The sequence below is a fragment of the Grus americana genome, chromosome Z, assembly GCF_028858705.1.
Source record: "Grus americana isolate bGruAme1 chromosome Z, bGruAme1.mat, whole genome shotgun sequence".
In the NCBI taxonomy this organism is placed as follows: Eukaryota; Metazoa; Chordata; class Aves; order Gruiformes; family Gruidae; genus Grus; species Grus americana.
The window spans coordinates 37119008-37133085 of record NC_072891.1 but is presented as its reverse complement, the minus strand read 5'-3'; the positions used below and the strand labels follow the sequence as shown (position 1 = coordinate 37133085).

The following is a 14078-nucleotide window of genomic DNA, read 5'->3' as shown; positions in this document are numbered from 1 at the left end:
TGGAAGTGTGTGTGACTATGTGAGATCTGCAGGAAACAATACCTACTAGCATCTACGCCTGACACAGCAACATTTCCTTACACTCACATACATCAATGCTGCCAGATCAGGAGTACTAAATAAAGAACAGCTGTTGCTATGATCAACTTTTCTGACAAGCTCCTTCCTAAGTATGGTCAGCAGATTCGTAAGGGCTGAACCTAGTCTCAAAGGACACTGCATTCTTTCTGCTACCAGGTCCTTAAGGAACAACAGTTTTCTTGAACTTGAGGAAATCTGCCCATGTTCAAATAAGGAGCCGCGATACATGAAAAGATTCCTCATCAACAACATCCTTAAAGGGGGAATAAAATCCAGCTTCACTCTCTTAAAACTATACTGACCTTACAATTAAAAAAATTGTGTCACTACAGCAACCAGATAATGTACTAAACACAGTTAAGAAGTTAATCTCTTCTACAGTAAAAACAGTTTCAAACAGCTTTAGAAACCATTTTTATCTCAAGAAAAAAAAGCTATCCTATTGTAATCCTAATTGGCTACATGATAACTATTCTTACCTCGATTGAACAAGAAATTTCCCAAACTAGACCTCAGCTCCCCAGATGATGAATGAGATCATAAAGATGACCTCCCTCTTCTTTCCAGGCTTCAATACTGAGCTCTGCTAATGTAAGAATCAAGCATTTCAAACCAGTGGAATGGGCAGAGGACAAGAAACATCACGTTTCTTAGTGTACTTTTTCCTGTCTAATCCGAGTGCTGCTATTATTTCAGGCTATCTTTGTAGAAACACCACTGAGAACACAAAGGCTAAGTAATAAAGATCCTGAAGTTTTAGCCAACCTCAGGCTTGACTAACCAGGCAAATTAATGAAAAGATGAAGCATGGATTTACAGCACACTTGTACGAATACTCAATATTGATGCTTTTTTGTGGATTAAGTAGGAAAACTCTTTCCTCAGAATGGAGTAAGCTACCTCGCAGAAACACATTTTCAACTTGCAAAGAAAGCATTCCTACTGGGAATTCACACAAAAGTACTAATGAGCTGTAAAGGTACACTGTAATTTACAGCTTATTAATTTCTTCAGACAAACAAGCCCTCAGGTATTAGCCATAGTCATCATACCACCTACCTCAGGTAGCCTTCTATCAATAAACCAGAATCAGCAACTTTCAACTATTTGAATAATACATTTTCCTTACCATCTTTCTCACTCAGACCAGCTCCTTAACAAGATTTCTTTCCCTTAATTTTATGAGAAAACTAACTAGAAGATGGCAAGCAGGAAGGCACAAGACATATGATAATTCACTGATGCAGTTCAAAGGGGCTACATAAAGCAAACAAGTTTCACCACTGAAGGCTGATCCCTTTTCCAAGGTACAACTTGAGTAAAATGATCTTTTTAAAGAAAGGAAAGTGCCAGTGTCATCAGATATTCTTCGCTTGCAATATCTATAAATCTCATTCACTGGAGAAACTTTTTTTGCAATTAGTTTATAAACTTCGCATAATCTCATCACTACTGACACATTCATCCAAACTCCCTATTACCGAAATTATCCTCATGTCCCTCATTATACAAGAATAATCAAGGTTATATGCTACTGGAAATAAAGTGTTTAGATGGCAATAATGTGTGTATACATTTGTCTTAATTTAATAACAGCATTTTATTACAAAGAAAAATACAATCCGGTGAAGGTACAAAAGTTAAGAAAAATTTATTAGTGTTAATTAATGCTTGAAGGTAGAATTATGCTTCTTTCAATTGGACCCATTAAAGGGGCTTTAATATAGATTTGCACAGCAAGCTGAAGATTTTCAAGTGCAGATAATGAGGCAAGCTAGTACTATTTTAACCCCTCTGGAGTATAATCAGTTGATAAGGTTTTGAAACGTTACAAGGTCTAGGACAAAAAGATTAGCTTTAGTTCCTCCAGATCAGAATTGAAACCTAATTAATTAACAATGTTATAGAACACAGAAAAGGTTTACTACTACTTTTACACATCTTTAATTTCATCTCCTAAGGAAAACAGGTGAAGATATTTATTTATCTATTGCATGAATGGCAGAAGACTGATTTTCCTGTTCCCACATTATCCTTTAAACTAATTGTCTAAATTAAAAAAAAATAACACATTCTTCCAAAAGCCTCAACTTATTTTAAAAGAAAGAAAGAAAAAAAAAACCACCAGTGACCTATTTGAGACATACACATATATTGTAAATTTTTAAATACACCAGGTAGGAAATGTTTCCAAAGAAAAGGGAGAATGAAAAAAGATATGTGTAGCAGTCAGCCTTCAGAAGAATAATAATTAACATTCTAGGATAGTGAGTTATTAAAAGCAGCAGTTAGAAATTCTTTTCCTTGAAACACACAGAGAAATTATGTATATATGGAAAGGATACATCACTATTGAGAAAAGAGTTTGAACCACTGTATAAAACAAAAATGACAGTCATAAGACAAGTATAGCAATGTAGCCATCAACCTCAAAGGAGTAAGATTTTTACTACACAGCATTTAGAATAAATATGTATATGCCAGATGAGGCACAGCTGTGACTATCAAGACCAAAAGTTACCAATCAACCAATTACAAAGACAAGAATTGAAAAAAAAGAAGGTACAAAGGGAAAAAATACAATGGAAAACTCAAATACAATACATTTTGTACTGAACTTATGTGCAATATTTGATGAAAAAAAACTTCAGTGCTTTAATAAATACTGTATTTATTTGAACCTCTGAATGGTATATTCTGAAATGTTCCACATTATTTCATACTTAAAATGTTTAACACAATATGCAGCTATGCAATAAACTTACGGCAAGAAAAAAAGTCATTTATCTAAAACTGAAGATTACACCATCATAATTTAGGAAAGGTGCACAACAGACTGAAGTCATACTAAAGTACATAAATGTACTGCATGTACCCTGTTCCAAAGATATCAGAGAGCAGAAGTTTTGCAAAACTGTGATTTACACTGATTTTTACCCTTAAAGCCACAAGCCCCATCCTCATGAATACTTGAGCACTCTTTTCCTATTTACGTTATACAAAAATGATTAAAGACCATATTACTTCTCAGTCATAAGTTTCTAAATTAATTATTTTAGTTGTTTTTCAGTAATATCCATTAAAATGGAAATCCTTCAAACAGCTGAAATATATCATTACAAATAATGCTAATCTAGCTCTCAGTATTATATATCTACATGCATCTCACCTAGGGTGTAGAGAATATGCTTTATTATTTACAGTAATTTCAAAAGGACTCTTAAGCATGTCAGGACAAAGTCTAATCAGAATACAAGAAAAGAAAGATTATCTCATGTTATCCTTCTAGGGTTTTGTTGTTGTTTCTGACAGCACTATCAGCTTACATACATGTCAAATTATGACACATCATTTGCCTTTTTTCCCTTTGTCAGCATGGATTCATACAATCAGCTGTTTGGTAGCCACTCAGAAATTCCTAGTAAATAAATACCCTATGACAAATTAAATTGTTGCAACTGGTATCTCTGTATGATGCGTGAAGTGGAGAGAAAAACAACAGAAGACATAACTGGATAATCTCACCTTTCTAGACGTATCAGATTGGTAGACTGCAATATGCAGCCTTAAAGCCTTGCTGTCTATACTTTGCAGAAAAAAACGTTCATTGTCATTACTGTCAAAACTCACAGTTTCATAAGCAACCTATTTGCATGTAAATTACACAAATAATTTCTTTTTCTGCTTAGATGAACAAAGAAAGAACAAATGCAGAAAACTCCTTACTACATTGCTCATTACGCTAGCTCCAGTCTTTGATTACCAAACCACCGAAACCACTCCAAAAACTCAGAAAATTATCCCCATCTTTCAACCCTGTGGCATCCCAGCCAATGGATGATATGATGAAGGTCAAAATGACATCACATTCATATACAGCTTTCATATACAGCAGTGGCCGTTGGCACCATCTGGTGCCCTTCACATCTCCCACCCCTGAGTCAATGACACTCTAAGGGAAGAAATTTGAGGGGCTGTATTACAGCATGCCTTGAAGTTGTAACAATCATCAAAATAGCAGCTTCTGTCCTCCTCATCTGTTAATTCCTCCCACCCTGTTGCCTAGTCCTCCTTTCCCAGCTGCCACTTTTCCTTGGTTCTAGTTAAATTTTCAGCCTCTCTCCACCTCCAGATGGTAACTGCATCACACTGTCGATTTCCGATTTCTTATCAATTGCAATTTCAGCTTCTGAAACTGACCTGAAACCACCGAAAGCAATCTCAAGTAGAAGCAACCTACAGGTTCAGAAACTGCCACAGCACAGCTTCTTAAAAGAACATTACTGTACGCAAATTCTTATAAACTTCTTACACAGGTATTTTCTCTTTCAGCTAAGGATAGGGTATAAATGCAGGAATAATCACGCATTCCTGGCTTATAAAAATGATGTGCATGCAGGCACCAGACACATTACAAATCACATCTACAGCCATGCGGACATGACAACACACAGAAATTTCAGCCACTGCTGTAACAGAAAATAAAAGGAAGAATAACCTCGTTTCACTGGTGTTTCTCATCAGGCAGCAGATGTATCAGGTTTATTTTGAGGAAACCAGAAGCAGGTAAGCTCTGGAAACCTGAGTTTACACCACTGGCTACACAACTTACCTCAGTTCAAGCAAGACCCTAGTAAAGGCCATCAGAAACATGAGGAAATTCGCTCCGCATGATGGGTCAGAGTGCACACTGAGCAAATTTGCTGATGACACAAAACCGGGAGGAGTGGTTGGTATGCCAGAGGGTCATGCTGCCATTCAACAGCTGGACAGGCTGGAGAAGTGGGCTGAAAGGAACTTCATGAAATTCAACAATGTGAAACGAAAAGTCCCACACCCAGGGAGGAACAACCCCATGCAAGCTTGTATGCTGGGGTCCATGCACCAATATATGCTGGGGGTTGCCCAGCTGGAAAGCAGCTTTGCAGTAAAGGACGTGGGGGTCCTGGTAGACAACAGGTTGACCATGAACCAGCAAAGTACCATTGTGACAAAGACAGCAAACGAAATCCTGGACTGCATTAGGCAAAGTAATGCCAGCAGGTCAAAGGAGGTGATCATTCCCCTCAGCACTAGTGAGGCCACATCTGGAGTATTGTGTCCAGTTCTGGGCTCCATAGTACAAAAGAGATATGGAGCTACTGGAAAAAGTCAAGCAAAGGGTCATGAAGATGATTTAGATATTGGAGCATCTCTCCTGTAAGGAAAGGCTGAGAGAGCTGGGACTCTTCAGCCAAGAGAAGACAAGATTCAGGAGGAATCTCATCAATGTATATAGATACCTGAAGGGAGGATGCAAAGAAGATGTAGCCAGGCTGTTTTCAGAGGTGCCCAGTGACAGGACCAAAGGCAATGGGCACAAACTGCAACACAGGAGGTTCCCTCCGAACATCAGGAAACACTTTTTCACTGTGACAGTGACTGAGCACTGGCACAGGTTGCCCTGGGAGGTTGTAGATTCTCCATCCCTGGAGCTATTCAAAAGCTGTCTGGAGATGGTCCTGGGCAACTGGCTCTAGGTCACCCTGCCTGAGCAGGGGTGGTGGACCAGATGACTTTCAACCTCAATCTGTGATTCTATGAAAAACTATGTATCAGTCAGCCTTTTATCCCCAGGAAATGCAGGATTTAGACATCTGAAAGAATATTCTCAACCTTTGTCTGTGATTTGCTATCAGCTTTATTATCTGTGAACTAATTCTAATTCTTTTTCTCTCTCTCCATATTACACTTGGTCTGATTACAACTTTTTTTCTTATTAACATTCCTAATAATATGGAAAAGCACATTCTCTTCTCCTCACAGTCTTGAGAAGGTAGTCATTTGAGCTATATGGAGAAAAAAGAAGGTGCAATGTTTATTGCTCTCCTGTGTTTATTTAGCATTTGTTAGTGTTGGATTTCGTAAGTATTTCAAATACTATTAAGGGTTCAAAGGTTTGATTATTCTTCAAAGAATTATTTTGATTTTTAGAAAATGAGCTCATATTCCCTCAATTTCACCAATGGCTTGACTCAATACAAAGTTTCCATTTAAACTTTTTTTTACTGATACACAGCACTCAGTTTTGAGTGACAGTTCAATAAAAAATACATATGATGTAAGACCTATGTATGACATTTTGGATTTGTCAGTATTGTTTTATAGTTTATGCCAGCAGTTAACTTAATAAATATTGTTATAGTTTAGTAACACTAAAATACATAGCTGTATTGCTTTTAGGATACTACACGTTTAGTCCTCTAGAAATGTTTTATTTTTGTATTTGTTAGGGTGGAAAATCTTTCCAAACCACAGCCACATTACAAACCTAAACATAGTCAGAACTCTTCTAGATTAAAATCCAAGTTTAGGTCAGTCCATTAGGCAAAATAAGACAATGACTTGATAAAACTTTTCAGAAAAAAAATTAATCTAAAATCATAGGAACATTTTAGGTGAAAGGGCAACTGTTCGAGCAACTCAGAAGAGTTTAATTAATACTTTATTAGAAGGTTGTCATCTCAATCACCTGCAGTTTTCACCTTAAGACACAATAGCAAACTATTTTCACCTCTTAGGAGATATAAATTCGATGTCAATGATAGAAGTTTTCTTAACTGCTATATTTAAACACAATACAAACCTGTTCTAGTGTTTCTATTTTGTTGTCTTTGGCTTGCAAAATCTCTAAAACCCTTCTGTCCTTGACTTCAGCTTTCTGCTTTTCTCTGGAAACAAACAAAAAAATAGACACTTTATTAGTCATAATTTGCAGTTAATCGTTTGAATTTTTCATGTCCTGATAATGAATGTCATTTTAAAGCACAGAAAATTAAATTATCTGAAGCTGACAGGCATTGCAGAATTAATCAGGGAGCATATGGCAAGTGACAGCAAATTACATCTGTAAACAGCTAACACAACTTTGTTCAAAAAGAAACAGAAGCAAGAGCTCTTAAAATACATTTTTTAAGCAGCTGAAATTCTGTCTCATTCTTTCCTAAATACTGAAAGTGTACATGTCCATGGACTGAGCAAAATGCTTTTTTTCCTTCTTGGCAATGTAGAGCCATGAAGCTGCTTGAGTTTGTGAAGTCCTTCTCTCAACTACATGGCATTTCTATGTCTGAAACAACACTTTTGAACATAATGGATAACTATTTTACTATCTTTCACAGGGATAGAATCTATAACTTCTACTGGGGGAAAAAAAGCTCAGAAATTTGGGTAATGAGGACAAGCAGAGCCTCTCTATGTGGTTAATAAGCGCAGGACTGTAATCATTTCTGTAACACTTCGTAGAAAACCACCTGCTGAGTCAACTAACTACCTCATCTCATTACTATCCTATTTCTTGACTGAGTTTTAAAGTTGATTCCCTTATTGGCTTCTGTTTTAGGTAGAAACAAAACAAATGTTGCAATAGTAAAGATACACAGAGATTTCTTAGCACAAACCAGAATTCCTATCTGTGACAAAAGGTCTGAGAAACATATATTCCCTGCAAATGGCCAAATACTTCAGGCATTCCCAGCACCACAGGTGAGAGAGAAGGAGAAACTCAGATTATCCCTGCTCTCACAACATAGGTAAATTTCCACTATGGTTGGATATAAGACATGCCTAGAAACCAGAGAATTCTCCTTGTGTAAGTTTTGCTCTACCAAAATGGGAATGTTTCAGAAGTGGAAGGGAATGGAAGAATAGTACCCATGAGACTGTAAATATGATCAAAGGTGGATGAGAATATCCAGCTGTGCGCAAAACACTTCATCTACTGAAGCATTTTGTAACAGAGAACAATAAGGATAGTAGATATATGGGCAATTATTTTTCTCCAATATTATTAATCACTGCGTATTCTACTGTTATTGGTGATTTTAAAGGCTAAATTACACTGTGCCCACAGGCCGTCCAATAGCATTGAATTTTTAAATAAAGTTCTATGATTGCTAAAATATCTAGTCTGATCTTGAGTAAAGAATTAAATAAAACGGGATGGAATTTAAAGCAAGTTTTTTGGAAACCGAGGTCTCAAGGCATCATAACTGTAAGTAGCACTCTCCTACTGCAAATACAGCAGCATTAATGTGTAGTAGCACTGGAAGAAAACTAAGAAAAAACTAGCTGAAAAGATATGTATCTAAATTACATTTAGGTATGAAAAACAAAAATATACAGGATCTTAAGTAGTTGTGTGACATTAAAAAAATCTGCTTCCATAAAGAAAATACTTCAGGAGCTGTAACGAGGAGAGAAAAGTGAAACCATGAATATTCAACAAGTATTCAAAAAGACATTTCATGTCTGAAAGGTATTTAACATTTTAACTGAGACAGAAACGTAACAGAAAAATGCACATCAGATCCTGACCCCAAAGCGTCTGATCACCTGCAATCAGAAGAATGCTGGAATTGTCATTATAGGTTGCTAGAAAGACACGAGCAGTGAAATACATAGTACAGCCAGTTTTTCACAGTTTATCTTTGAACATCTATTAAAACAGAACTAAACAGACTGCAATTACAGATATCCATGCAAATACTAAGTAAGCTGATGTATTCCCAAGGTTACACTGTGATGTCCTTTGAAATAACCCCACAAACCTAAGGACAAAAATGGGAGCGCAAGAGAGAAAACAACAAATAGGTTTCATAATACATGATAGTTAATGAAAGTGACCCACCCTGCTTATAATGGAATCATAGAATGTTAAGGGTTGGAAGGGACCTCAAAGATCACCTAGTTCCAATCCCCCTGCCATGGGCAGGGACACCCTCCACCAGACCAGACTGCCCAAAGCCTCATCCAACCTGGCCTTAAACACTGCTGAGGAGGGCGCATCCATAGCCCCTCTGGGCAACCTGTTCCAGTGTCTCACCACCGTCACAGTGAAGAATTTCTTCCGTATATCTAATCTCAATCTACCCTCCTTCAGCTTAAGGCCATCACCCCTTGTCCTGTCACTACATGCCCTTGCAAAACAGTCCCTCTCCAGCTTTCCTGCAGGCCCCTTCAGGTACTGGAAGGCTGCTAATAAGCCTTCTCTTCTCCAGGCTCAACAACCCCAACTCTCTCAGCCTGTCCTCATAGGAGAGGTGCTCCAGCCCTCTGATCAGCTTCGTGGCCCTCCTCTGGACTCGCTCCAACAGCTCCATGTCTGTCTTGTACTGGGGCCCCCAGAGCTGGATGCAGTACTCCAGGTGGGGTCTCACAAGAGCAGAGCAGAGGGGCAGGATCACCTCCCTTGACCTGCTGGTCACACCTCTTTTGATGCAGCCCAGGACAAGGTTGGCTTTCTGGGCTGCAAGTGCACACTGCTGGCTCATGTTGAGCTTTTCATCAATCAATACCCCCAAGTCCTTCTCCTCAGGGCTGCTTTCAATCCATTCTCTGCTCAGCCTGTAGTTGTGCTTGGGATTGCTCCAACCCACATGCAGGACCTTGCACTTGGCCTTGTTGAACTTCATGGTGGTTTGCACAGGCCCTCCTCTCCAGCCTGTCAAGGTCCCTCTGGATGGCATCCCTTCCCTCCAGTGTGTCGACCACTCCACACAGCTTGGTGTCATGAGCAAACTTGCTGAGGGTGCACTCGATCATACATAACTAGTTTACAGAAATTGAATTCTCAGTCAGGTTTTAAAAAATGTTAAAAGACTGTGTGATAAGCTTATAAAACTTTGTACTAAAAGATAATAGACAATTTTAAAAATTAGAAGTTATTAATGAAAAATGTCTGTGAATAGATTATTGGTATATTACTTATCACAGAAGTTTGTGCATGTTCCTGAAACAGGTATATTGTTCATGAGGTACTGTTAATTATTCCACAACTTAAATGAACCAAAAACTGCTCCAGTATAAAAATACCAATGCTTCTTCATACTTAATTACTTTGCTGTGAGGTCCTTAATCGCTATCAACAATTACCCTTTTTCAATGATAATATTTGCAGCACACAAACCCCAAATACTTTTGGGAAGAAGGTATCTCTCTCCCATAACCATGTTACACCATAATCTGAGGAACTGATGGACCTATATTGATCTATGTCTAAACTGTAAATATTATAGCACTCCAAGTTTCCTGAGGTCTTAATTACAGCTAGACAACTCCAGAATTTAAGATCAGACACAAGTATAACTGCTTGATCCAAAATTTTAAGAGCATCTGAAGACAAAAAGCAAGCAGGTCTTTACTACGAAGTGCTTCAAATAGTAATGTGTAGACACAGAAAGAATTATACAATACAGACACAAACAAGCCCCACGAACCACTGAAGACCATTGCCTCCAGCCCTCAAAAGTATCCTGACCTTAACCACTGGCTGACATGTCCTATCCATTCTTTGCTCCCACAGTGATGTATTTCACTCTTCATTTTAATTCAACTGTTTTTATTTTCTATTTCTATTTAAATTAAACCATTGCTCTAACCACTCATTCTGTATCTACCTTCTACAATATGCCATTGTCTTTCCAACTCCTCTAACTACTATCTCCTCTCACAAAGTCAGCCTTTTTTAAAACTAGGTCAAATTAAACACAAATACTGGATAATTAGCCTCTTAACTATGCAATCATCACTTGAAAATTTATTAAACTTGTTTTCTAATGTATTAATTGATCTGAAAACCTGATAGGTCAGGTAGATTTCCCAAAGCAAGGCTCGAAAGAGCTCTACAGTTGTGTGGTTTTCATTTTTTTTATTTTAAAGAAAGAATGGGAATAAAGTGAATAAACCAGCCAACAACCATGCAAAAGAACAAACTGCTCTGGAGAACTGAAAAAAAGTATGCACAGCTAATTCTGGTGTATTATTGGTAGTCAAGAATTTATGTGGCCCTATGACTTTAGGACAAGGCTGCACAAAAGAGGCTTAAATAATAAAGTCCAGAATTGAACAGAAAAAACAGACCTTTGTTAAAGCAAAAAATGTATTTGTAACACAGTACACACCGGCCAATGGTTCAAAGTGCATTTCTAGTTAAATGCAGTATTTTCCCTGATTATGTGATGCTCAAACAGTCCTTCGAACAAAGCCATCAAGGAATGAAGTTTATAAATACAGACATATCATCATCATTATGAGTGGGTAAAGTCTAAGGTAAATTCAAGGAGTTTTTGGCTTTCTGAGGTTTTCTTTCAGACTTTTAAGATAGCACAGGCTGTAATAATCCCCCCCCCAAATAGTTTTACCAGCTACCACCCATAGCTAAAAAAAAAAATAACCCCGATTACCAGAATTTAAGCTCACAAAGGATGTTGTTGGAAGCCTAAAGCATAAATTGAAATCTCATATGGAACTTTATCAGCAGCCTCTCCTGGTGGCATAAGATAACTTCCAATGCTCGTTACAGGACAGCTCCCCATAGACACTCAAGGTAGCATAACTGACTGCAACTTACAGATCATATTTGGATCTGCTGTTGCACCTTGAAATAGGACTTGCTAAGATCTGCAGCAATCTCCTCCTCTTTTTCAGAAGGGTAAATAATATTAAGAGAAATCTTTGAACGACTTTATTAATTGAGCCGTTACGTACTTACAATATATTTTAAAAAGTCCACTGGAATATGGGGGAAAAAAAATTCAGGCACTGTCAAGAAGCTGATGATGATCAATGACTGAGACAAACTCCTGTTTAGCTAATTAGAACCACTGATGAGCAATAATGATGTGAGCTAAGAATATTTGCAGACTTCTTTAGGATGAAAAATGGAGTGAAGAGAGGCTGTCAATTTGTACAAGTTTTAAGCTCCAATCAGTTTTCCCACGAGTACTACCTATTTTAAATGTTTAACACAGATGCATTCAGTTACAAAGATTATCAAGATTCAGCTTCCCACAAAAATGAAGAAACTGAAAAAATATTCATAAGATTAACATTTTTCTTATGATTTTTTTCCTGTGTTATGCTATACTTTACACAACAGGACAGGATAATATTTTTGAGGTTTGGCACATTTTTAATGTCTTGTCAAAAATGAAACATTAGACTATAAGGAAACATTTAACTATGAATGAAGTAAGAAAACAGAATATGCGCTACAAAAACATTAAGATTTTAAAAATCATAAGTTTGTTGAAGTTTATAAAACACCATGCTTTCTAAAATCTTCAGGAAAAGCAGTCTGGAAAAAGGCATCTTGTATCCTACCACAGGTCTTAATCAGTCAAGCAATTAACCACTTGTCAAGAAAAAGTAATTCAGAGTTGTATATAATTATGTCATTTTTACATCAAATAAATGAAAATAATGTTAATTAATAAATTGAATTTGCTGTTTACAGGTTTCATGAAATATGTAACCTTTCAGTTCTACAAAACAGCAGGATTTAAAAAAAAAAAAAAAATCTACAAATTTGCCCGTAAATAGCTGACAAAGTTAAGGTTACACTGTAACTTAAGTTACAACTTTAGGATGTGTGGTAAAAGAACAAAGGCTATATTTTAACACTATACCTATATAACTAAAAATAAAATGCTTCTAGAAATATTGTTATTTTTGAAAGATATTTCTTTCAATCTAAAGGGCTGCAGAACTAGAAACACTACAAAACATCAGCTTCTGTGATGCAGCATTTAATTTGATTATCATCTCCCCCAGTCTTCCAACTTCCAACTATTTTACAGACAGACTTACACAAATGCATACATTCAATGTCGGTATTAAATAGATAATGAATTGCCCATGTGCAAAGTGAAGTTGTAGAGCACACACTGTCAATGTTATTGTAAATACGGCACCAATATTGTAATTTACTGTGTACAGCCACATCTCTGCAGTTGCACAGTGGTTAGCAGAAACAGAGCCTATGCCTTGATCTTCCAACTAGAAACCTTACTGTGCTTCCACGTACCTATTAAAAAGAAATAAAAACATAAAGCTGAATAGTTTTCATTTAATAGAGTTTATTTTCACCTCAGATTCTAGAAGATCCTTATACTTCATGATGAATTATAATTCATGCACATTATAATTGGTTTTTTCTTTTCATACTTACAAACAGTACTTCTAAAGATTTAGACAGCATGTGGTAAAAAAAAAGAACTTAAATTGACACCAAACATTTTGCACTTTTCTAAGACAACAGTTATTTTCTATAACAAAATTGCAGTCTATTTTTGTTTCTTTAAAAAAAGAAATTAAGATCTAATTAAAGAAAAATTGTAAAATTAAATTATTTCCTTAGCAAATTATAGAGCCAGTTCTATGTTCCATGATATGTATCAGAATGGAATAGCATCATTACAGAAATGCAATTTTTTTTTTGTATCTCTATCTCTAACTTGATTGATTTAATTCATTAGATGATTTATTAAGGCCTCTTATTTTAAGCTTTGTACATAAAATACTAAACATATTTTTACACTAGAGTAGTAAAGAAAATGGTGACATTCTTCTCTAATAGTTTTTCAAACATTTTTCATCTAAAATACACAAGTCTCTTACAGTGTTCAAAATATCAGCACTTCAGAACAGACTGCTTTAACATCTGCACATCACCAGGGTTTCCCCCAAGGATTTTTAAATGATGCCTGCCTGTGCTGAATAAAGTGCTAACTTGCACCTTGCATTTCAAACTGTGTCCTGAGCAGCCATCCAGTTGGTACAACACCAGCTGAATTCCCAGAGGCCACTGTTCAATCAGGCTTGACTGCAATTATCATGTCAATATTTTGTGCTCCGATATGCAGATATGCACACATGCAAGCTGCATAATACCTTCTTCTCCATGGAATGTTGACTTATGTTCAATGTTCTGAGAATTTTTAATGAAACAGGATATTAAACTTTCATCAACTGTAGAAAATCACAATTATTTGACCTTAGATAAAAAGGTTGTACTCTTATGCTCTATTATTCTGTCCACTTTATTGAGTGATAATAACTAGGGAGTCCACTTTATTTTAAACTCAGAGACACAAACCAGTAATGGCCTTTAAAAATGTGTTAGATCTTGTTTATTTCCTCATTCTCCTGTCATTTTGTTTCCTGTTAATTTGCACAAG

General features: G+C 36.6%; 1 protein-coding gene across 3 annotated transcripts in view; it reads right to left on the bottom strand.

Moving 5' to 3' along the window:
- The window catches only part of CNTLN (centlein), a 203604-nt gene that overhangs the window by 164193 nt on the left and 25333 nt on the right, over window positions 1-14078 (bottom strand). For all 3 annotated transcript variants that reach the window (XM_054810899.1, XM_054810898.1, XM_054810900.1), the window contains one exon: window positions 6707-6791. In XM_054810899.1, coding sequence (XP_054666874.1) covers window positions 6707-6791 — 85 coding nt within the window. The remainder of the gene's footprint in view (window positions 1-6706; window positions 6792-14078) is intronic.